Genomic DNA, 22,981 nt, shown 5'->3' on the forward strand with positions numbered 1-22,981 from the left:
CTTATATTTGTCCCTGTATGTGTGGCATATCTGTTTTCTCCTTTATTTTTAAAATTGGTTTTGAGCAATTTGAATATGATGTACTTGGTATTATAATATTTTCTTCATGTTTCTTGTGCTTGAGCATGTTTATTTATTGGGCATATTGAATCTGAGAGTTTGTAATTTTTTTTCAAAATTTAGAAAAAATTTGACCATTATTTCTTCAATCCCCCTCATGCATACTTTTTGTAGATCTGAACCATATGTACACGTTGAGCATCCCTAATCCCCAAATCTGAAGTTTGGAGTGCTCTAAACTCTAAAACTTCTTGAGCAGTGATCTGACACTCAAAGAAAATGTAGCATTTTGGATTTCAGATTAAAAATGCTCAAGTGATGTGTATTGTGCAAATATTCAAGAATCTGAAAAAGTCTAAAATCAGAAACACTTCTGGTCCCAAGCATTCTGTATAATAGGCTGTTTGAAGTTGTTCCACAGATCACTGATGCTCTTCTCATTTTTTTCAGAATCTTTTTCCTCTGTTGTTTCATTTTGGACAGTTTCTATTGCTATTTCTCTTGCAGTGGCTAAACTGCAGTCATACCATTAATATATATTTCATTCCATATACTGTACTTTTCAATCTTAAAAGTTCAATTGAGGTATTTATTATATCTTCTATATCTCTGTTTAACTTTTTGAACATATAGAATAACAACTGTTTTACTGTCCTTGTCATCTAATTCTAAGAACACCTTTGTCAGTTCTGAATCCATTTCAGTTGATTACTTTTTCTCCTCAATGCGAGTCATATTTTTCTGCCTGTTTGCAGGTCTCACAATCTTTCAGTGGCTACTATAATTTTACTTTGTATTCCCATAAATATTCTTGAGCATTGCTCTTGGACACAGTTAGGTTACTTGGAAGCAGTTTGATCCTTTTGGCTTTTGCTTTTTGATAGGTGGGGCCAAAGCTTCATTTATGCTAGATCTAGTTATTCCCCATTCCTAAGGCTAGACCCTTGTTAGTACCTTACCCAATGCTCTGTGAATTGGGAGGGTTTTCTTAAAAAATATATATATTATTAATGAAGACCATACTTTAAAATATAAGCTTTGAGTATTATAGCCGGCTTGATAATTGTCTGCAGATACCAGAGATCATTTTATGGTGGGCCAGAGTGGGACACAGAAGAACAACAGCAGACATGGCAGACGATGGATGATGAAAGAAAAGAATCTGCATCTGAGTGGGACAAAACCCACATCCTTTAGTCATCCCAAAGAAAGGCTCTCCAGTTCCTTAGTGATAAAGTACTAAAACCTGTTATCAGAATCACACTACATATTGTTTGTAGTTTGACACATACATATTTGGGTTTAAGTCAGGCAACTTAACCCAGTTAATCACAAGTCTATGTTTATATAACTTAATAACATAATATTTATAAAGCTTCAAATTAAAAGAACCACTTCCTGTTTCATTACTGATAGATGTCTGAACTGGACAGCTATCAAATGAGAGTAGTTGTCCAAATTCTGATGCCAAGGGAGTGGATGGGGCCTGAATATGGGTTGCTCCTAACTGAGAACACTGCTCATTATTTTCATGCAAGTAGCCTCTTTTAGTTACAACCACCACTTCTGCTAAATTTCTAAAATATTTATGTATTTAAAACTTAAACTTTTTTCCATGTAAAAAAGTTAAAGTAGTTTCCTTTTATCTTTTCATGAGTCTTTTTTTATACTACATAGCCTGGAATTTCAGGGAGGTCAAGTGATGCTGAGGCAGAGGGAGAATGTATGTGCAAATGAGAATGTCCGTTCACTTGGGGTCCAAAAGTGATAGTTACCACTCTTATTTGCATATTTTCAATGACTTCACAAATGAGGATGAGTAGAAATAAAAGAATCATGCCTCTTCCTCTTCCTCTTCCTCTAGCTCCTCATCAACCTCTGCTTCAGTCTGGTAGTCTTCTGTTTCTTCCTCATAATCTTCCCCAGTTAACTCCCATGCAGTATATTGAAATGGTTCTAGAGAAAAAGAGAATCATTGGGGAAAATATTTTTAGCAAAAAAGCTATTAGCATATTACTATAAGGTTAAGAAAATTAATTATTATTATTAGTCTCTTAGATTAAATATGTATGCAAATAGGCCTTTGTAAGTTTCTTATGTGACAACTGGTCAGTATGGCCAGAGGTGTTTGGACCGCGTGGCTGTTCTGATTGGTCAGGACCTGCACTGTGATAGTTGCTAAGTATTTTATACATCAGCCTTGCATATATTGAACATTTACTTCATAAACCATCAAGGAAGGCTTTCAAGTTTCAAAATGCTTCTAATACTATTGCCTGCTCTTGATAATTAATGTTATGATTAAAGCCCTTACTTTCCATAGTCTCAACTACTTTTTGAAGTAATTCCTGTGGAGTTCTGTCAGCAATCTCCAAGTTTAAAATTTTAATGTAAGCCTCACTAATTGTTGCTTCCAGCTGTTTCCAGAGGATGATGAAAGAATTAATCTTCTCTTTAAATGGCTCCATTTCAGGAACATCAGGATAAGAGTCTTCTGGAAACTCAGGTAGTACAACTTTTGAGTAAAAGACAAAGGAAAGAAAAAAGGGGCTTTAAATATCCTATCTTTAGCCATATTGCCAAAATAACTTATACTTTGTAATATTTTTAAACAGTTGAAAAAAATATTCTAAGCAACAATATACATTCATAAATTTATAATTTAATTATGCTTTGTTCTTATATTTGCTGTAGATGTATATTTACCTGTTACTAAAACTCAAGCTTTTGGATAATTAACATGAGTTTCTTAAGGAAACTTTTTAACTGTTAACAAAAAATGTATAAAACAAATTTGTGTGAAAACCAGTGTTATAATCTGGTTTGATAGACTTTTAATGTAGTAAGCCAAATATTTATGTATGTCAATTAGCATACAACATGGAAAGAAATAAGTATGAAGCACCTACTATGCCTAAAATTAGGGACCCGTTATAAGAAAATATGGAAAGTACTTTTATGCACTAACTACTTTCATTTTACAGTCTAACCTGTTTCAGATAATTTTTCAGTTTCCAGGCCCTCTTTGGATCCTTTTGGGATTTCTGTTTCCACTGTAGTTTCCTCAATAGGCTCAGATACTTAAGAAAGAAATCTAATAGTTAGTGTTTGAATTTTAAAACATTATTCCTTTATGAATGTTTTGGCACAAAGAACACTTCAAATAGTTTAAATTGTATATGAAATGTCTAATAGAAAGTACAGTTTTTGTTAGGGAAAAAATGGCATAAGAATACATAATTAAAAAGGCAGAAAATAAAGAATATTCTTAAACACATAAAAAGACATGGACTAGAATAATAATTGACACATGATACATACAATTCTGGCTGATAATTTGTTAAATATTAATCAAACTTCTTTTAATTTGGCAGCAGACTAATAATACCTGATATTCCTTTTAATTTCTTATTAAAATACCCATGAAGCCAGGCATAGTGACTCATGCCTGTAATCCCAGCCTTTGGGAGGCAGAGGTGGGAGAATCACTTAAGGCCGGAGTTCAAGACCAGCCTAGGCAACACAGCAAGATCACATCCCTACAAAAAATGAAAATTAGCCAGGCATGGTGGCTCATACCTGTGGTCCTAGCTACATGGGAGGCTGAGGTGGGAAGATCACTTGATCATGCCACTGCACACTAGTCTGGGTGACAGAGCAAGACACCATCTCTATTAAAAAAGAAAATTTTCAAGAAGATACACCAAAAAAGACCACAAAGTGGCAATGAGAGATGATGATATTGCAAAGTCCCAGCTGTAGGTGTAGGCATGGAGAGATTTAAGAGAATCTCAACTAATTTCACTGTTGAATGTATAGATTGAAAACTGTGGCCGGGCGCGGTGGCTCAAGCCTGTAATCCCAGCACTTTGGGAGGCCGAGACGGGCGGATCACGAGGTCAGGAGATCGAGACCATCCTGGCTAACACTGTGAAACCCCGTCTCTACTAAAAACTACAAAAAACTAGCCGGGCGAGGTGGCGGGTGCCTGTAGTCCCAGCTACTCGGGAGGCTGAGGCAGGAGAATGGCGTGAACCCGGGAGGCAGAGCTTGCAGTGAGCTGAGATCCGGCCACTGCACTCCAGCCCTGGCGACAGAGTGAGACTCCGTCTCAAAAAAAAAAAAAAAAAAAAAAAAGAAAACTGTTTTCCTGAAGAATATAAGACATGCTGCACATACAGATCCAGCAGAGGTGGTTTCAGGGAAGGCAGGCCTAATTATCTGTCTTTTCATCCTACTCCGCTCCTAGTTCTGAAACACAAGTTTTGCAAAGACAAAAATACACAAATCTATATGTATATACACACACACACATATTCTGTAACACTGTGGAAACTGTCTTCTGAGGTAGCTAAAATAATACTTGGGTCCTCTTTCAACAGGATCTATAATGTTTAATACTCAATAGAGCAGGAAGTAGAAGGGGACAAGCCTGAGGCTGGCCTGGTGGTGGCATGTTTAATTGTAGGTTGCTCAATTAAGAAAATCATTATAAACCATGGAAGAGAAAAAAGAACACCAAGAATATACAGATAATTCTACAATACCTTAGCTTCTCTGGCTTAATCAAAGACTGCAATAGTTGGGGAAGATCTAGCCTTAGTCTAGAAGAGCCATACAAGATGAATACTTACTAAATATTACAACTTGAACTAGGTTGATTTGCATTAACCTGTATCAGATATAACAGGTCTATATCTGAGAGTGCCAGGAAAGAAGTCTAAGTGAAAGGTACATGTGTCTGGTGGTCAGGGTAGGGAGGCAGGGTTCTTATAAATATTCTACCTACCCTTCCTGTTGGTAAATGAAGAGTTGGAAATATTCTGCTTCATCCAAGGATAAGTCCACAAAAACAACAAAAATAAAATTGATGAAGAAAAAGAGAGTATTGATCCAAAGATTCAGATGAAAATTTTACTTCTGAAGACAATTTCTTATATAAAGCAGAGTAAATTTTACAAGATGTATGCTTGGAGTACTAAAAAACCAAGAGAACAACTGAGTCTATGAAATAAAAATCATGAGGCATAAAGATAGACCAACCTAAAATAAAGGCAGAAATACAAGAAAGGTAACTGAAATAAGAAAACAATGCAAGGAAATCTAAAATGCAATAGTAGAGTTAACATATGCATTGGGAATGTTCTCATAAGTGAGAGCTAAGCTGCGGGTATGCAAAGGCATGTAGAGTGGTATAATGGACACTGGAGACTCAGAAGGGAGCAGGGTGAGAGGTGAGTGTGGGATGAAAAACCACCTATAGGATACAATGTACACTACTTGAGTGATAGGTATGCTAAACCCCCAGACTTCACCACTATATGTGATTCATCCATGTAACCAAAACCCACTTGTACCCCTAAAACTATTGAAATAAAAAATTTTAAAAACGCATTAGTAGAGAGGCAATAAAGTGGAGAAGGCAAACCAGTGACATGGAGGATAACAAGTCTCTGAAGAATCCAGAGAAAAAATACAAAGAGATGAGAACTATCAGGAAAAAGAAGACTAACGTGGTTGAGAAACAATTGTTATCTGACCAAAAATAATAAACGATCCTGAAAAAGGAATCTGAAACAATAACTGAAAAAAGGCATTTTTAGGTAGACAAAGATTGTGATATGAAGACAAAAAGAGCTCAATGAATTCCAGGGTAAATCATTCACATATCAGCAAAGTTTTAACAAATAATGGCATTGAAAAGGATCCTTTGAGCATCCCTGCAGGAAAAGAATGAAAAGAACAGAAATGAGGCAATATCTTGACTTTTCCATGTATAGAAGACGAAGCAATGTCAACATGAGGAATTCTGAGAAGAAAAGGTTATGACAATAATTTAATAGCTTCTAAGTTGTTTTATATGTGCAAAAGCAATAGATTTGCAGAAAAATCACAAAATATGCCACCCTGGATCCTTAAAAAGTTGCTCAAAGATGTAGACCAGATAACTAAGAGATGAATCAAAATTAAAATCTCAGGAATGGAGTCATGTGGAATTTGGGAGAAATCCAAATGGAATTATCATGATCCTAATACCACAAAGCTACAGAAATGCACAGCCTGTTCTAGTGGACTGGAAAAAACTGGCCACACTAATGAGCATTCAACAATGTGGAGAAGTTGTCTCTTTCCAAAAAGCTATCTGAAGGAAGTTTGTAAACAAATAATTTCCATATAAATAGTTATTGTTTATTGAAAACAACTCTCTTGTAGGACTTTAAAAATGTCTGAGAGGAAACCTTTCTCTCAGGCTGAAGTCTAATTGGATCACAGTTAGATAAAAACAAAACAAACAAAACACCATGCTTTAAAAAGCTAAAAGGAAATACATTAGAATGTTAGGTTTCATTGCCTTTTGTTGTCAGATCAATGACGATTTCCCCCATCTTTCTATTTGTATAATTTCCATATTTTCTATAGTTAGCACATATTTTTATCAAACCTGGATGGATGTATGATTTTGAAACACACAGTTCAACATCAACTATATCAGAACTATGATCACTGTCTTTAATAGACATTTTTCAAATTTCTATTCAATATATTCATTAATTTTGACCTGCAGATACAGTGTACAGCTAAATCATTCTAGCGTTTTTATTTTCAGGATCAGATTTTTCTCAGGTATGCTACTGTGCTTTTTCCATGATATAAGGAAAAATTTACAAAACCTTTTCTTCAGGCAAAATTTTTTTCCTATAGCAGTAGTTCTCAACTGTTAGTATGTATAAGAATCACTGGGGTGTTCATTAAAATGTAGATTCCTAAATTCCATCATAGACTTACTGAACCAGAACCTGTATAGAGCTCAGAGGCTTACTTTAAAATAAGAACCATAGGTGATTCTGATACAGCTGATCTACCACCTACACTATGAAAAAATATTTCTCTTTTATGTGAAACTCTAAAGTCTCAGTTAAGCATTTGTTTAAGAATTTGAGCAGATGATCCCTTATTTCTTGGATGAAATCATGAACCAGAGCCTAGGCATTCCTGCAACCTGCATCTGTGCAAAGGCAGTATGGTAGATACTGTTGGTTGGCTCCCTCAAACCCCCTCTCATTCTTCTACTCCATTGGCTTCTACCATCTAGGCAAGGAAGCCAAGTCCAAATTAAATTCCCAGATTCCCTGCAAGTAGGGGTAGACAATGATACAATATCCTGCTCAATGAAATGTAGGTGAAAGTCTCTGGGAACTATTTCTTGAATTAGAAATAAAAAGTAAAAGCTTGCAAGAGGAGACATTGTGTCTGGATGCAGCAGCCAGCTTTGGATTGTGAGGATGGAGTCAGATACTGGAGAGAAGTGCAGGAGGAAAGATGATGCTTGGGGTTTCGACAAACCAGCCTGGGGCGCTTAGATATGCATAATACTCAATATATTTGTCAGAATGAAACACATGCACGTACAAGCCGTGAAATATGAATTGTGTAATTTTCATTAATTTCCCTTAGTCTTGCTTCTTTTATAAACTCACAGCAGTTCCAAGCCCTTAACTGCTCCAGGCTAGCATCCAGTTACAGGTATCTGAAGACCTTTTAGTTTGTAGGGTGAGTGTCAGATTCAATACTGACTCTGCTTGAAAGCATTTGCAAGCCTCATTCCCACCACAAGTGGGTAACCTATCTTCCTGCTTTAAGCCCACTCTCTAGTCCTTGGAGTGGTTTTCATGGCACATAGACTCCTTCTTGCCCTGCCTCTGAGGTAGGGCTTAAAGAGTTAATGCTCTTATATTTATGTTTAAAATGCTCTTATATTTGCATTTAAAAATGGCATTACACACCACAAAGATGAACTGTAAAATTCATGCTAATAATTTAAAATTTTAATTTACTTTTTCTTTACTTAGAGCAACATTAAATAGCAAACAAAAAAGTAGAGAAACAAATTGAGAGAAAGACTCTGGAAGAAAGGAAAAAGCATTATATTTTACTAACTTTAATGACACTTCTTTCCTGCTTTTTGAACAACATGCCCCAGAAATTACATAGCCAGCTGTGCTTCTGCATGCCAGTGCTGGGGCAGAGCAAACTCCGCTTTCCTACCACACTTGAAACTGTGAGATTTGGACTCAACGGCTGCTCTTTGGGGGCTCATCTCCCCATTCTCAGCCAGCTTCCATTTTACCAACATATATACATACACACATGCCCAGACACATTAATGCACATGAGTAGAATTAAGAACTTGCTATCAATAAAGTCTAACCTGCTTCAGGCTCAGTTTCAGGGGCCTCAGATGCTTCAGACTCCTCAGGTAACAATGACCCTCGGGTATCGTGAGCTACCTCAGGTGCCTCAGGCTCTTTGTGAACTTGCAACTCATCACCTTCAATCTCCTCTTCATCCTCATTATCAGTCTCTTCAGCTTTTAAAAAAATTTGAAGAAATAAATCATCATTTGGTTGAAGTCAACAAATATTTATTGGGTGTTGACAAGTGCTGAAGCCAAGCAAAGAATACAAAATGGTCCCTGCCCTCCTAGAGTATGTAGTTTAATGGGGGAGATAGAAAAATTATCTATATATTATAGCTATTCACATGCAGTGGTAAAGGATGATAGTCATCTGCTCAGAGTGCTATGTGAGTACCAGACTAGGGGTTCATTCAAAAATGAAATGTTTATGGCAGTTCCAAATATCCTTACAGTAAATCTAGAAATAGCCCAATGTCCAAAGAAAAGGCTACATCAGCAACATTCAATATAGTAGCCACTAGCTACATGTGGCAATTGAGCACTTGAAATGAGGCTAGTCCAAATTGATATATACTGCAAGTATAAAACATACAGTGAATTTTAAATATTTAATGTGAAAAACTAAATATAAAATATGTGACTTTTAGAAAATTTAAAGTTCCATGTGTGGCTTATATTATGTTTCTAATGGGTAGCACCAGGCTAGATTATATATATAATGATTGATTTTCTTACAGTTAACAAAAAAGAATAAATCATGTAGTGTGATAATCAATATATTAAATGTAAATACAAAATACAAAAATTAGCTGGGTGTGGTGGCACACACCTGTAGCCCCAGTTATTCAGGAGGCTAAGGCAGGAGAATCGCTCAAACCCGGGAGGTGGAGGTTGCAGTGAGCTGAGATTGTGTCACTGCACTCCAGCCTGGGTCATGGAGTGAGACTGTGGCTCAAAACAAACAAACAAACAAACAAACAAAAAACCAAAAAAACCCCAAACAACCCAGAACTAGTAGCTGGTTTAATAACTACCACAATTTTGCAACAGTGATAAACATATAAAGATACGTAAAACTATAACGTGATATGAAAACATCTTCATTTCTATTGGTGACAAAGTCAAGGTATTGCTAATACTATTGTGGTTTGTTGCCTATATTAATTGCGCATTGAAGGAAATAATAAATTTCAGTTAAACGTTAGTGAAAATAAATTTTGAATCATTTTCCAATTAAGTTCACACATCTCTGAATTTTACCCATAGACTCTAGGTTAAGAACTCCAGTCTTTTTTTAATGTCTGTTTTACCTTTAAAAAATTTTTTTATTCCAAAAGTTTTTGAGGAACAAGTGGTGTTTGGTTCCACGGAAAAGTTCCTTAGTGGTGATTTCTGAGGTTTTGGTACACCTATCATCCGAGCAGCGTACACTGTACCCAATGTGTAGCCCTTTATTCCTCATCTTCCTCCCACCTTCCCCCCAACTTCCCAAAGTCTAGTATATCATTCTTATGCCTTTGTGTCCTCATAGTTTAGCTCTCACTTATAAGTGAGAACATATGATGTTTGGTTTTCCATTCCTGAGATACCTCACTTAGAATAATGGTCTCCAACTCCATCCAGGTTGCTGCAAAAACCATTATTTCGTTCCATTTTATGATATATAATATATATATCACATGTTCTTTATCCACTCGTTGGTTGATGGCATTTAGGCTGGTTCTATATTTTTTCAATTGTGAATTGTGCTGCTATAAACATGTGTGTGCAAGTCTTTTTCAAATAATGATTTCTTTTCCCCTGGGTAGATACCCAGGAGTAGAATTGCTAGATCAAATGGTAGTTTTACTTTTAGTTCTTTAAGGAATTACCATAGTGTTTTCCATAGTGTTGTACTGGTTTACATTCTCACCAGCAATGTAAAACTGTTTCCCTTTCATCACATCCACGCCAACATCTATTATTTTTTGATTTTTAAATTACGGCCATTCTTACAGGAGTAAGGTGGTATGTCACTATGGTTTTGATTTGCATTTCCCTGATAATTAGTGATGTTGAGCATTTTTTCATATATTTGTTGGCCATTTGTATATCTTCTTTTGAGAACTGTCTATTCATGTCCTCAGCCCACTTTCTGATGGGATTATTATTTTTTTTCTTGCTGATTTGAGTTCCTTGTAGATTCTGGATATTAGTCCTTTGTCAGATGGGTAGTGTGTGAAGATTTTCTCCCACTCTGTGGGTTGTCTGTTTACTCTGCTGATTATTTCTTTTGCTGTGCAGAAGCCTTTTAGTTTAATTAGCTCATATCTATTTATCTTTTTGTTTTTGGGTTCTTGGGCATGAACTATTTGCCTAAGCCAATGTCTAGAATAGTTTTTTGATGTTATCTTCTAGAATTTTTATGGTTTCAGGTCTTAGATTTAAGTCCTTGATCCATCTTCAGTGGATTTCTGCATAAGGTGAGAGACAAAGATCCAGCTTCATTCTTCATTGTGGCTTGCCAATGAAGCACCATTTGTTGAACAGGGTGTCCTTTCTCCATTTTATGTTTTGTCTGTTTGTTTGTTTGTTTGTTTTCCTTGTCGAATATCAGCTGGCTGTAAATATTGGACTTTATTTCTGGGTTCTCTATTCTGTTCCATTGGTCTACATGCCTATTTTTATACCAGTACCATGCTGTTTTGGTAACTATAACCTTGAAGTGTAGTTTGAAGTTGGGTAATGTGATGCCTATAGATTTGTTCTTTTTGCTTAGTCTTCTTTGGTTATGTGGGCTCTTTTTGTGTTCCATTTGAATTTTAGGATTTTTTTTTGCAGTTCTGTAAAGAATAATGATGGTATTTTGATGGGAATTGCATTGAATTTGTAGATTGCTCTTGGCAGTATATTTATTTTCACATGCTAATGGATTCTACCCATCCATGAGCATGGGATGTGTTTTCATTTGTTTGTGTCATTCGTGATTTCTTTCAGCAGTGTTTTATAGTTTTCCTTGTAGAGATCTTTCACCTCCTTGGTTAGGTGTATATATATACTTTTTTTTTTTTTTTTTTTTGCAGCTGTTGTAAAAGGGGTTGAGTTCTTGATTTGATTCTCAGCTTGGTTGTTGTTGTTATATAGCAGTGCTACTAATTTGTGTACATTGATTTTGTATCCCAAAACTTTATTGAATTCATTTATCAGATCTAGGAGCTTTTTCGGATGAGTATTTAGAATTTTCTAGGTATATGATCATATCTCATCAGTGAATAGCAACAGTTTCACTTCCTCTTTACCGATTTAAATGCTCTTTACTTCTTTCTATTGTCTGATTGCTCCGGCTAGGACTTCCAGTACAATGTTGAATAGCAGTGGCGAAAGTGGGCATCCTTGTCTTGTTCTAGCTCTCAGTGGCAATACTTTTAGCTTTTCCCCTTTCACTATAATGTTGGCTGTGGGTTTGTCATAGATTGCTTTTTTGTTTTGTTTTATTTTGAGACAGAATCTTGCTCTGTCACCTAGGCTGGAGTACAGTGGCATGATCTCGCTCACTGCAACCTCCACCTCCTGGGTTCAAGTGATTCTCCTGCCTCAGCTTCCTGAGTAGCTGGGACTACAGGCACATGCTACCATGCCTGGCTAATTTTTTGTATTTTTAGTAGAGATGAGGTTTTACCGTGTTAGCCAGGAAGGTCTCGATATTCTAACCTTGTGATCTGCCCGGCTCAGCCTCCCAAAGTGCTGGGATTACAGGCATGAGCCACTGTGCCCGGCCATAGATGGCTTTTATTACCTTGAGGTGTGTTCCTTTTATGTCCATTTTGCTGAGGGTTGTAATCATAAAGGGGTGCTGGATTTTGTCAAATGCTTTTTCTGCATCTATTGAGATGATCATAAGATTTTTGTTTTTACTTCTGTTTACATGGTGTATCACATTTATTGACTTGTGTATGTTAAACTACCCCTGCATCCCTGGTATGAAACCCATTTGATCATAGTGTATTATCTTCTTGACATGCTATTGAATTCAGTTAGTATTTCGTTGATGATTTTTGCATCTATGTTCATCAGGGATATTGGTCTTGCTCCTTTTTTTTTAATGTTCTTTCCTGGTTTTGGTATTAGAGTGATACTGGCTTCATAGAATGACTTAGGGAGGATTCCCTCTCTCTAGCTTTTGGAATAGTTTCAGTAAGATTGGTACCAATTCTCTGAATGCCTGATAGAAATCAGCTGTGAATCCACCTTGTCCTGGACTTTTTCTTATTGGAAATTTTAAAATTATTGTTTTCAATCTTGCTACTTGTTATTGGTCTGTTCAGAGCTTCTATTTCTTCCTGATTTAATCTAGAAGGGTTGTTTACTTCCAAGAATTTATCCATCTCCTCTAGATTTTCTAGTTTGTATGCATAAAGGTGTTCATAGTAGCCTTGAATGATCTTTTGTGTTTCTGTGGTACTGGCTGTAATAGCTCCTGTTTCTTTTTTTTCCCTTCCTTCCTTCCTTCCTGCCTGCCTGCTTTCTTGCTTTCTTGCTCTCTTGCTTTTTAGCTTGTTGCCCAGGCTACAGTGCAGTGACACGATCTCAGCTCACTGCAACCTCTGCCTCCCAGGTTCAAGCAATTCTCCTGCCTCAGCTTCCCAAGTAGCTGGGATTATAGGCGTGCACCACCATGCCTGGCTAATTTAAAAAAAATTTTTAGTAGAAATGGGGTTTCACCATGTTAGCCAGGCTGGTCTCGAACTCCCAACCTCAAGTAATCCACCCACCTCAGCCTCCCAAAGTGCTGGGATTCCAGGCGTGAGCCACCACACCTGGTCTCCTGTTTCATTTCTAATTGAGCTTATTTGAATCTTCTCTCTTCTTTTTTTGGTTAATCTTGCTAATGGTCTATCAATTTTGTTTATCTTTTCAAAGAACCAGCTTTTTGTTTCATTTTTCTTTTATTTATTTATTTATTTTTGTTTCAATTTTATTTAGTTCTGCTCTGATCTTCGTTATTCTTTTCTTTTGTTTTGGGGATCTTGGGTTTAGGTTTGGGTTGTTCTTGTTTCTGCTGGGTTTGGGTTTGGGTTTGGGTTGTTCTTGCTTCTCTAGTTCCTTGAGGTGTGACCTTAGATTGTCTATTTGTGCTCTTTCAGACTTTTTGATGTAAGCATTTAATACTATGAACTTTCCTTTTTGGACCACTTTTGCTGTATCCCAGAAGTTTTGATAAGTTGTGTCACTGTTATTGTTCAGTTCAAATAATTTTTAAATTTCCTTCTTGATTTAATTGTTGGCCCAAAGATCATTCAGGAGCAGGTTGTCTAATTTCTATGTATTTGTATAGTTTTGAGGGTTCCTTCTGGAGTTGATTTCCGATTTTATTCCACTGTGGTCTGACAGAGTACTTGGTATAATTTTGATTTTCTTAAATTTGCTGAGACTGCCGGGCACGGTGGCTCATGCCTGTAATCCCAGCATTTTAGGAGGCCAAGGTGGGTGGATCATGAGGTCAGGAGATCGAGACCATCCTGGCTAACATGGTGAAACTCCGTTTCTATAAAAATACAAAAGATTAGCCGGGCATGGTGGCAGGCGCCTGTAGTCCCAGCTACTTGGGAGGCTGAGGCAGGAGAATGGTGTGAACCCAGGAGGCAGAGCTTGCAGTGAACTGAGATTGCGCCACTGCACTCCAGCCTGGGCGGCAGAGCGAGATTCTGTTTCAAAAAATAAATATAAAAATAAAAAATAAATTTGCTGAGACCTGTTTTGTGGCCTATTATATGATCTATCTTGCAGGATATTCTATGTGCTGATGAACAGAATTAATATTCTGCAGTTGTTGGGTAGAATGTTCTGTAATTATCTGTTAAATCTATTTGTTCTAGGGTACAGTTTAAGTCCATTGAAACACTCAAATCTTAAAAGAAACTGTTAGAGTAAGTTATATAATGAAGATGGGAGTTTAATCTTAAAGACAGTGAGTGGGTAATAAGAGATTTGCTGTTTTCTCAACTCCTGTAGGATGGTTCTAACAGAAGTAATTCTAACAGCTATGTGTCACCTGTGTCAACAGCAACCATTTAAAGACAAGCTGTGTGTGCTATTCTGCTGTGTATCACTTGTACAGGGTATATGAATAGGTATCTGTGTCAAGAGTCATTTTCCTATGAATCCATTACTTCAGTGACAATATTATTTAGTATACAAACTGGAACACTTTAAGAATAAAAGTTACTATAAAGACTTCAAGAACATAGGCATAAACCTGGGTTCTCATGGACAAATTGGGAAATGTGATCACCCAGTCTATAATTCACTTGAAATAGTGCAATTGCTTGCAGTAACAATACCATGACACACCATCAGTCATAGCAATCTGTGCTTGCCTTTTGCCTTCGCTTTCATAACTTCCAGTAGCCTTCGATTTTCTTCTTCAAGTCTCAGTGCCTCTTCTGTGGCTTTTCTGAAATGAAAAGTTTCAAATTTAATTATCTTTGGAAATTCAGACTTCTCACACTATTGCAGGATTAAATGCTTGTAGTGTTAAAAATAAAGATTAAATCGTATTATACTTACTTTACAATGTATAATTTTAAAGTACTCATGTTGAGACTAGTTACTTTTCAGTATTTTCTTCTGGGGGAGAAAAACTGGAATGTTATACTTTGAAAAACTTTGTCTATTAATTAGGAAACCTGTCAAAAATAAGAAAGGATTACCTAACTCTACATTGAAAAGGCAAATGGGAGGATTTGTAGCATTTTTCCTCTGATTCAATGGTAAATGTTCACAATATAATGTTAAGTAAGAAAAGTTGAATATAAAACTATATGTATAATATAATTTTAATTTGGTATTTAGAATGCATATAAACGAGGATTAAAAGTCTAGGAGAAAACCAATCAAATGGTCAACATGGATGATGGCGTATAAGAGTTTTAAGTTTTCTTTAACTTTTTGCATTAAAATTTTTTCTATATTGAATAAGCAGAGCATTTGTAAATTTATCCTTCTAATAAGAAAAAAACCCTAATTATTTTATTTTTAACATAGTAGTGATGACATTTAAAGAGACCTGGAATATGGAAACTTAAAAACCTGGAGGGTATCTGTTTTTCATTAGGATTGAAGCATCAAACCTGCCTTAACGATGGTGAAGAAAGGTGGATAGAAAGTTAGTAAAATGCTGTAGAAAGGCAATATTTATTAAAAATTAAAATGTATATATCTTTGATCTAGAAATTCTATATCTAGGAATTTAGCCCTCAGAAAGAGGAATACTACTGCACAAACATACAAAAGAATGTTGACTGAATTTTTAAAAAATTATAACAAAAAACTATATCAGGTATTGATCAGTAGGGGACTAGTTAAGGAAGAGCCCATTCGTGTCAGCAGCACACACTGGGGCACAGCTTTCCTCAGACCTGTTATTTTCTCATACTCGGCATTCTTTGCATCCATTTTCCCTTCTTTTGAAAGCTAGTTACACATAAGACATTACTACACCTCTTCTCCCAGCAGGTTGGCTTCCTGTTAATGGAGGACATTCTCTCACTGCATTCTTAATCCTGTGTTCCACCAGAAGTCTTGGTGTAATTCAAGTTTTCTTTGCTCAGCCTCAGCCCTCTGAGGCTACTGAGTGTTGTTTCTGAACTCCTTTCTCATTTTGTCTGTGTGTGAACAGGCCGTTGCTCTGCAGGCATACCTTGCCTTTGCTTCATTGCACTTTACAGATATTCTGTTTTGTTTTTTTTTTCCTTTTTACAAGTTGAGGGTTTGTGGCAACCCTGCATTGAGCAACTCTATTTCTCTATTTCAAACTTCCTCATTATTATTAGGTATCAGTGATCTGTGATCAATGATCTTTGATGTTACTATCATCATTGTTTGGGGCGCCATGAATCACATCCATATAAGATGGTAAACGGAATTGACAGATGTTGTGTGGGTATTGTGACTGCTCCATTGACTGGCTGATCCCTTGACTCCCTCCCTCTCCTCAGGCCTCCCTATTCTCAAAGACACAATAATATTGAAATGAGGCCAATTAATAACCCTACAATTGCCTCTAAGTTTTTAAGTGAAAAAAAGAGCCCCACATTTGTCACTTTAAATCAAAAGCTAGAAATGGCTAAGCTTAGTGAGGAAGGTATATTGAAGGCTGAGATAGTCCAAAAGCTATGCCTCTTGTGCAAAATAGCCAAGCTGTGAATGCCAAAGAAATGTTCTTCAGGGAAATCAAAAGTGCTACTCCAGTGAATACACTAATGATACAAAAGTAAAACAGCCTTAGTATTGATATGGAGAAAGTTTTTGAGTGGTCTGATTAGATCAAACCAGCCACAACATTCCATTAAGCCAAAGCCTAATCAGGAGCAAGGCCCTATAATTCTCTTCAATTCTGTGATGGCTGAGAGAGGCAAGGAATCTGGAGAAGAAAAGTTTGAAGCTAGCAAAAGTTGGTTCATGAGGCTTAAGGAAAGAAGCCATCTCTATAACAACAAAGTGCAGTGCAAGGTGAAGTAGGCAAGTGCTTATGTAGGAGCTGCAATAAGTTATTTAGAAGACATAGCTAAGACCATAGATAAAGGTGGCTACACTAAACAACAGATTTTTCAATGTCAACAAAACACAATTCTGTTGGAAGAAGATGCCATCTAGGACTTTCAGAGCTAGAGAGGAGAAGTCAATGCCTGGCTTCAAAGCTTTAAGGACAGGCTGACACTTTTATTAAGGGCTTGTGCAGCTGGTGAAGCCAATGCTCATTTCCCGGTCCAAAAATCCTAGGCCCCCTAATAACTATGCTAAATCTACTCTGCCTGTGCTCTACAAATAGAACAAAGCCTAGATGACAGTACATCTGTTTACAGCATGCTTTACTGAGTATTTTATCTGCTGTTGAGATCTACTGCTTAGAAAAAAAGATTAATTTCAAAATAATACTGCTCATTGACAATGCACATAGTCACCCAAGAGCTCTGATGAAGACATACAAGAAGAATGAATGTTTTCATGCCTGCTAATGCAACATCCATACTGCAACCCATAGATCAAAGAGTAATTTTGACTTTTAAGTCTAATTATTAAGAAACACATTTCATAAGACTACAGCTGTCATAGATAGTGATTCCTCTAATGGATCTGGGCAAAGTAAATTGAAAACCTTCTGGAAAGGATTTACCATTCTAGTTGCCATTAAGAACATTCATGATTTGTGGGAGGAGGTCAAAATATCCACATTAACAGGAATTTAGAAGAAGGTGATTCCAACCTTCATGGATTACTTTAATACGTTCAGGACTTTAATGAAGGAAGTAACTGCAGAGGTAGTGAAAACAGGAAGAGAATTAGAATTAGAAGTGAAGCCTAAATTGCTGCAATCTCATGATCAAGCTTGAACAGATGAAGAGTTCTTCTCATGGATGAGAAAAGAAACTGGTTTCTTGAGATGGAATCTATTCTTGGTGAAGATGCTGTGAACATTGTTGAAATTACAACAAAAAATTTAGAATACTACATAAACTTGGTTGATAAAGTAGTTGTGGGTTTGAGAGGATTGACTCCAATTTTGAAAGAAGTTCTACTGTGGGTAAAATGCTATCCCACATTTTGTGGTATCCCACAATTTGTAGTAACAACATTACATACCACAGAAAAATATTTTGGGAAAGAAAGAGTAACAGATAGATGCAACAAACTTCATCGTTGTCTTAGTTGAAGAAATTTCCATAGCCACCCCAAACTTTGGCAATCACTACCCTCATCGGTCAGCAGCCATCAACAATGAGGCAAAACCTTCCACCAGCAAAATGATTGACTCACTGAAGGCTCAGATGATCATCACCATGTTCTTTTAAAGCATTCTAAAATTAAGGTATATACATTTTTAGACATAATGCTATTGCACACTTAATAGATGACAATATTGTGTAAACATAACTTTTATATGCACTGGGAAGCAAAAAGCTCGTGTGACTTGCTTTACTGTGGTGGCCTAGAACCAAACCTGTAATATCTCCAAGCTATGCCTGTACCTCAGACGGGGCTCTTTGTGACATCTTCCTTATCCAAATCCTGGATCAAGTATGTTGCTGCTGAGAATCTAAGACCTGAACAGAATAAGGAAGAATTTTGCTGCCAGTTCTTAGAAATTTCTGTAAATCACTTGGATAGAAGATCCAAAGACTAACAATATGACAGAAATTATCTCGTCATTTGACTGGCACATTTGGAAACTGATGCTGGAGAAGTTTTAAAATTTAGCATGTCTTTAGATATTTGATCAAGATGCAGTTCTTAATCCTGTTAAGTTCCTCTCTTTTCTAACCAACTTATAAGGCCTTAAAAGTGAATGTCTGACAGTTTTTTAAAAACCATCTTAGATTTTATTTTCTGAAGTATAAAGGAAAAAAGTTTGTTTTGAAAAACTCATGTTGAAAATTAAAAATCAACATATAAAAACATAGAAAAAGCCTGCTTCAATCTGGGAAAGTGAAATTAAGAAGTTTATAAAGATGTAAAAATTTAGAATCAAAAGAAGTAAAGATTGATTATAAAAATAACTTAGAGTATTCCATATGGTAAAAGAGGTGAAGGCAGAATTGAGAGAAAGTGGACAAGATATCTTTTCCTTTTTTAAAAAAGTTAAAGGTATACATATTTTTAATATATTTAAAATGTAGCAGATCTCCAGTCTAGAAATCACATCAACTTTGTTTTACTCTTATGTTGAGATATCCATCTGTTCTCAAAGATTGGACTATTTCTCACTCACTGGAAAAAGATTAAATAATTCCTTAATTATCAACAGATTATAACTGATCTGTAGATTGAGTATAGCTGATTGTAGCTAATTAGTAGATTTGTAACAAAAGTTTTAAAAGCTAAAAGGGAATATAAGTAAATTTGCAATTATTGTCTGAATTAAAGTAGTGTTTGGTCAATATACCACATAATAATTTTATTAACTAATTTAACTGAATCATACATATTTTTGTGTTAAATTTCTAAAGGAGTGACTAGCTTAAATGAATAATGAACACTAAAAAGTAAAATCCTCTGACACACATATCAGTTAAACCACTCTCTACCTCTGTTAATTACCCACCTCCCAGCTTCTTCATTTCTAAGGTTTAAAGAGCCCTCCTAAGTCTCAGCTCAAATAGCTAATATTTGAAAGGGAAAAGGAAACAGAATTTAAGAAAGCCATAGGTGCCATCATCAATAGTAGGAGGTTCCATGGATTTACACAGAAAAATTTAATTCTTAAATGTCTAGGCCTTTATTACTTTGAATAGTAGAAATCCTAGTGGACAAATTGAAATGTAAAGTATTTAAAGAGAATTTTTTAGTAAGGAAGAACGATTAGCAAACTAAGTCATTGTTTCTTTTAATATTTTATTCTTCAATCTGAAGGACTTATAGTTTATTAAAGTTTAGTATTGACCCCTGCCATGAACAGGTAACTGTGGGGTCACATTTTAAAAAGTCATTCATTATACCCAGATTAGAGAATAAGCCCTCAATGTTAAACCTGTCAAACATAAATAATTAGCCTGTTCTTTCCATATGTAGAACTTAGTCAGGCTTTGGATTTTAGTCATGTCACACAAGTATTATATATTTTCATTTGCTTCCTATCATATTGTTTCTTCAATTTGTAAATGCTAGTTAACAAAATTAAGTCACAGATAAATATAATAACAATATATATATCTTACCCATGCTCATTTTTTTAATAGTGTCTTTTAAGAGCAGATGCTTGATTTAGAACAAGTTTGATATGGGCTGTGAAAACATCCACAACTGTGTGCTTTAGAGATTCTGTAAGTATTTGTGAAATTGCTGCTTTTCTTAAAATTAACTAGAATCAGATCAAGTTAATAATCATGGCAATATTAAATATATTCTATAAGTATAATTGCAAGAAGATATTTAACTGCTATAACAGATACATTAATCTGTTTTATCATTCTAGGCAGATTTTACCTTGCTGCTTCTTCCTCTTTTTTTTTCTTTTGTAGTTCTTCTAATAATCTTTCTAAAATCTTAGAGTCAATTTCAGATTTATTCTGTAAATATATTCTATTAAATAAACATTTTCCTGAAATACAGATAAAGAGACTAATATTACTTTTGTAGCTTATAAAATACAGTGAGATGTATTTTGAAGATTAACACAAACATTATTTCTGCCTATTATCTAAGTGTATTTTCCTTTAAGCATGTATCTAGAGCCCAGATTCTTTAAAATATTAATAGACCATCTTATATTCTCTTTAAAAAGGTATGTATGAATACAGTATAAATAAATAAAACATGAAAAGTGGTAATATATTATATTTTTCCCCTGGAAATTGCCATTTTGAATATCTTACTTTAAGAGGCAAACAGAACAATTAAAATTTAGCTCTGCTAAATTTATGTACCTCATTTTTCCTACTTGAGGTTAAGAAGAACTAACATTTAGTCTTTGCCCTCAGCCTTATATGTTATTCATTTAGAAGTTATAGCTTCTAATTGTGTATGTGTGTGTGCTAAACTGTAAGCTTTAAAGGACAATTACAATGGCCAGCTAGAACATTCAGCCATCCGGCACTTATTCCTGGCCACCTTCTCAGTATATGGAAGCCTCATTTTGTGTACCTCTAGTTCCTGCAGGGATTGCTGGGGTGGGTATTTCTATCTAGGAAGAGTGGAGAGTTGTCCATTCTATATTTAACCAAAAATATCAATAATAAAAACTTCACTTTCAAATTTACATAATAAATATTTACCAACCATTGTTTTCTGTATCTGATAAATAGATGACCAAATCAGGTATAATTCCTTTCTTGATTAAGACCATCCACAATTCTTTTACAATAGGGCAGTTGTCCACAATCCAGCCTCCATATTTTGGGGCACCAGGAAACCTATCCTCATTTTCTTCCATTACCTGTGAAAAAGTGTACACTGATATTACTATCATAGCTTGATAAGTCAAGGGTGCTACCTTGATATGTAATTTTTGTGGATCTTAAACAAGTATCTTTTGAGTTCTTCTTTCAAAAGGAAAAAAAGGGTGACAATTTTTAAAGATAAACTTAATTTTAAAGCAATAAAATCATAAGTTTAAAAAGTTCAGAATGGAGGCTGGGCGCGCAGTGGTGCATGTCTGTAGTATCAGCTAAACAGGAAGCCAAGGCAGGAGGACAGCTTGAGCCCAGGCATTTGAGGTTGCAGTAAGCTATAATTGTGCCACTGCACCAGTGTCAGACCCTGTCTCTAATGAAACAAAAATAACAAAAGTTAACAATGGGAAGAAAAACCTTTGTGAAATAAGTATAATAATACATTTTTGCTATATATTACTCAGAGTACAGATCATGATTCAAAAGGTCTGGGGTGTGGCCCTAGAGTCTACATTTCTAACATGTTTCCAGGTGATGATGATGCCTGGACCACTCTAAGTAGAAAGCTCCTGGTCCAGCTTGCTTTTTCAGACAACACCCTTAACTTCTCTTCTGCTTTCATTTCTCAATGTGAGAGCTAAAAGGTACTGAGATGGTTCCTACTGATGGCAGTAGGAAGCACAGAGTCAAAAACAACAAAACAAACCTTGCAGGTGCTTAGACAATTCTGCTAAATTCTTGTCTTCCTGCTTCTCTCCAATAGCAATAGTTTCAACACGTTTGGAAATTAGTAATGTGTATCTATGAAAACACCAATTCTGAAAGCTTCAAACAAGTTTTGTGGACCATTAGGTAATCACAAAATATTAGAAGTTAAAGGGGAAGAGATGTCAAGAGGGCCAATATTACCCTCTTGACAGGCCTATGCAGAATTTAAAATTATCTGCTTTTTGATTTTTTTTAGATGAGGTCTTGCTATGTTGCCCAGGCTGGTCTAGAACTCCTGGGCTGAAGCAATCCTCCTGCAGCTTCCCAAGTAGCTGGGACTACAGGCTTGCACCCCTATGTCCATCTTGCTTTTCGAATTATCTGAATGAGCAGTCTTTTAAAAAAGAATTTTAAGCACTTTGAAATGTTTAACATGAGAGAATTAGGGGAAAAGGAAAGCTATGAAGAAGACCTATAAATGGTTAATACAAATTTAACCATTCAAATTTGAAATTGTATTTTTGAAACAAATTTTCAAACAATTTTACGTTTCAATTGTTGTTTGAAACAAAACAACATTGAGATATAACTTATAATTTCTCCACCTCGTTCAACTTTATTTGTTTTTTGTGTATATTCATGGGTTACAAGTGCAATTTTGCTGCATTGATATATTTCACTGTGAAGTCAGGGCTTTCAGTGCATCCATCACCAGAGCAAGGCACATTGCATCAGCCAAGCAAGCTCCCATCATCCACCACTTCCCCACCCCTCTGATACTCTATCGTCCATCATTCCATATTCTGCTTCCATGTGTACACAGTGTTTAGCTTCCACTTGTGAGAACATGTGGTATTTGTCTTTCTGTGTCTGAGTTGTTTCACTTAAGATAATGGCCTCCAGTTCCATCCATGTTGCTGCAAAAGACATGATTTCATTCTTCACTAATGAACACTTAAGGTTGGTTCCACGGCATTGTTATTGTTAATAGCACTGCAATACGCATACTAGTGCAGGTGCCTTTTTGATAAAAAGGCTTCTTTTCCTTTGAGCAGATACTCAATAATGGGATTGTGGTTGAATGGTAGTCTTATTTTTAGTTCTTTGAGAAATCTCTATATTATTTTCATAAAGGTATACTAATTTACAT

The 22,981-nt window shown here is 35.7% G+C and overlaps 1 protein-coding gene across 2 annotated transcripts in view; it reads right to left on the bottom strand.

Moving 5' to 3' along the window:
* The window catches only part of AK9 (adenylate kinase 9), a 176,069-nt gene that overhangs the window by 64,640 nt on the left and 88,448 nt on the right, over positions 1-22,981 (bottom strand). For both annotated transcript variants that reach the window (XM_033234862.1, XM_033234861.1), the window contains exons 18-24: positions 21,011-21,167; positions 20,219-20,333; positions 14,614-14,690; positions 8,270-8,428; positions 3,051-3,140; positions 2,375-2,575; positions 1,901-2,016 (exon numbers count right to left, since the gene is read on the bottom strand). In XM_033234862.1, coding sequence (XP_033090753.1) covers positions 1,901-2,016; positions 2,375-2,575; positions 3,051-3,140; positions 8,270-8,428; positions 14,614-14,690; positions 20,219-20,333; positions 21,011-21,167 — 915 coding nt within the window. The remainder of the gene's footprint in view (positions 1-1,900; positions 2,017-2,374; positions 2,576-3,050; positions 3,141-8,269; positions 8,429-14,613; positions 14,691-20,218; positions 20,334-21,010; positions 21,168-22,981) is intronic.

The sequence above is a fragment of the Trachypithecus francoisi genome, unplaced genomic scaffold, assembly GCF_009764315.1.
Source record: "Trachypithecus francoisi isolate TF-2019V2 unplaced genomic scaffold, Tfra_2.0 Lachesis_group15, whole genome shotgun sequence".
Lineage (NCBI taxonomy): Eukaryota > Metazoa > Chordata > Mammalia > Primates > Cercopithecidae > Trachypithecus > Trachypithecus francoisi.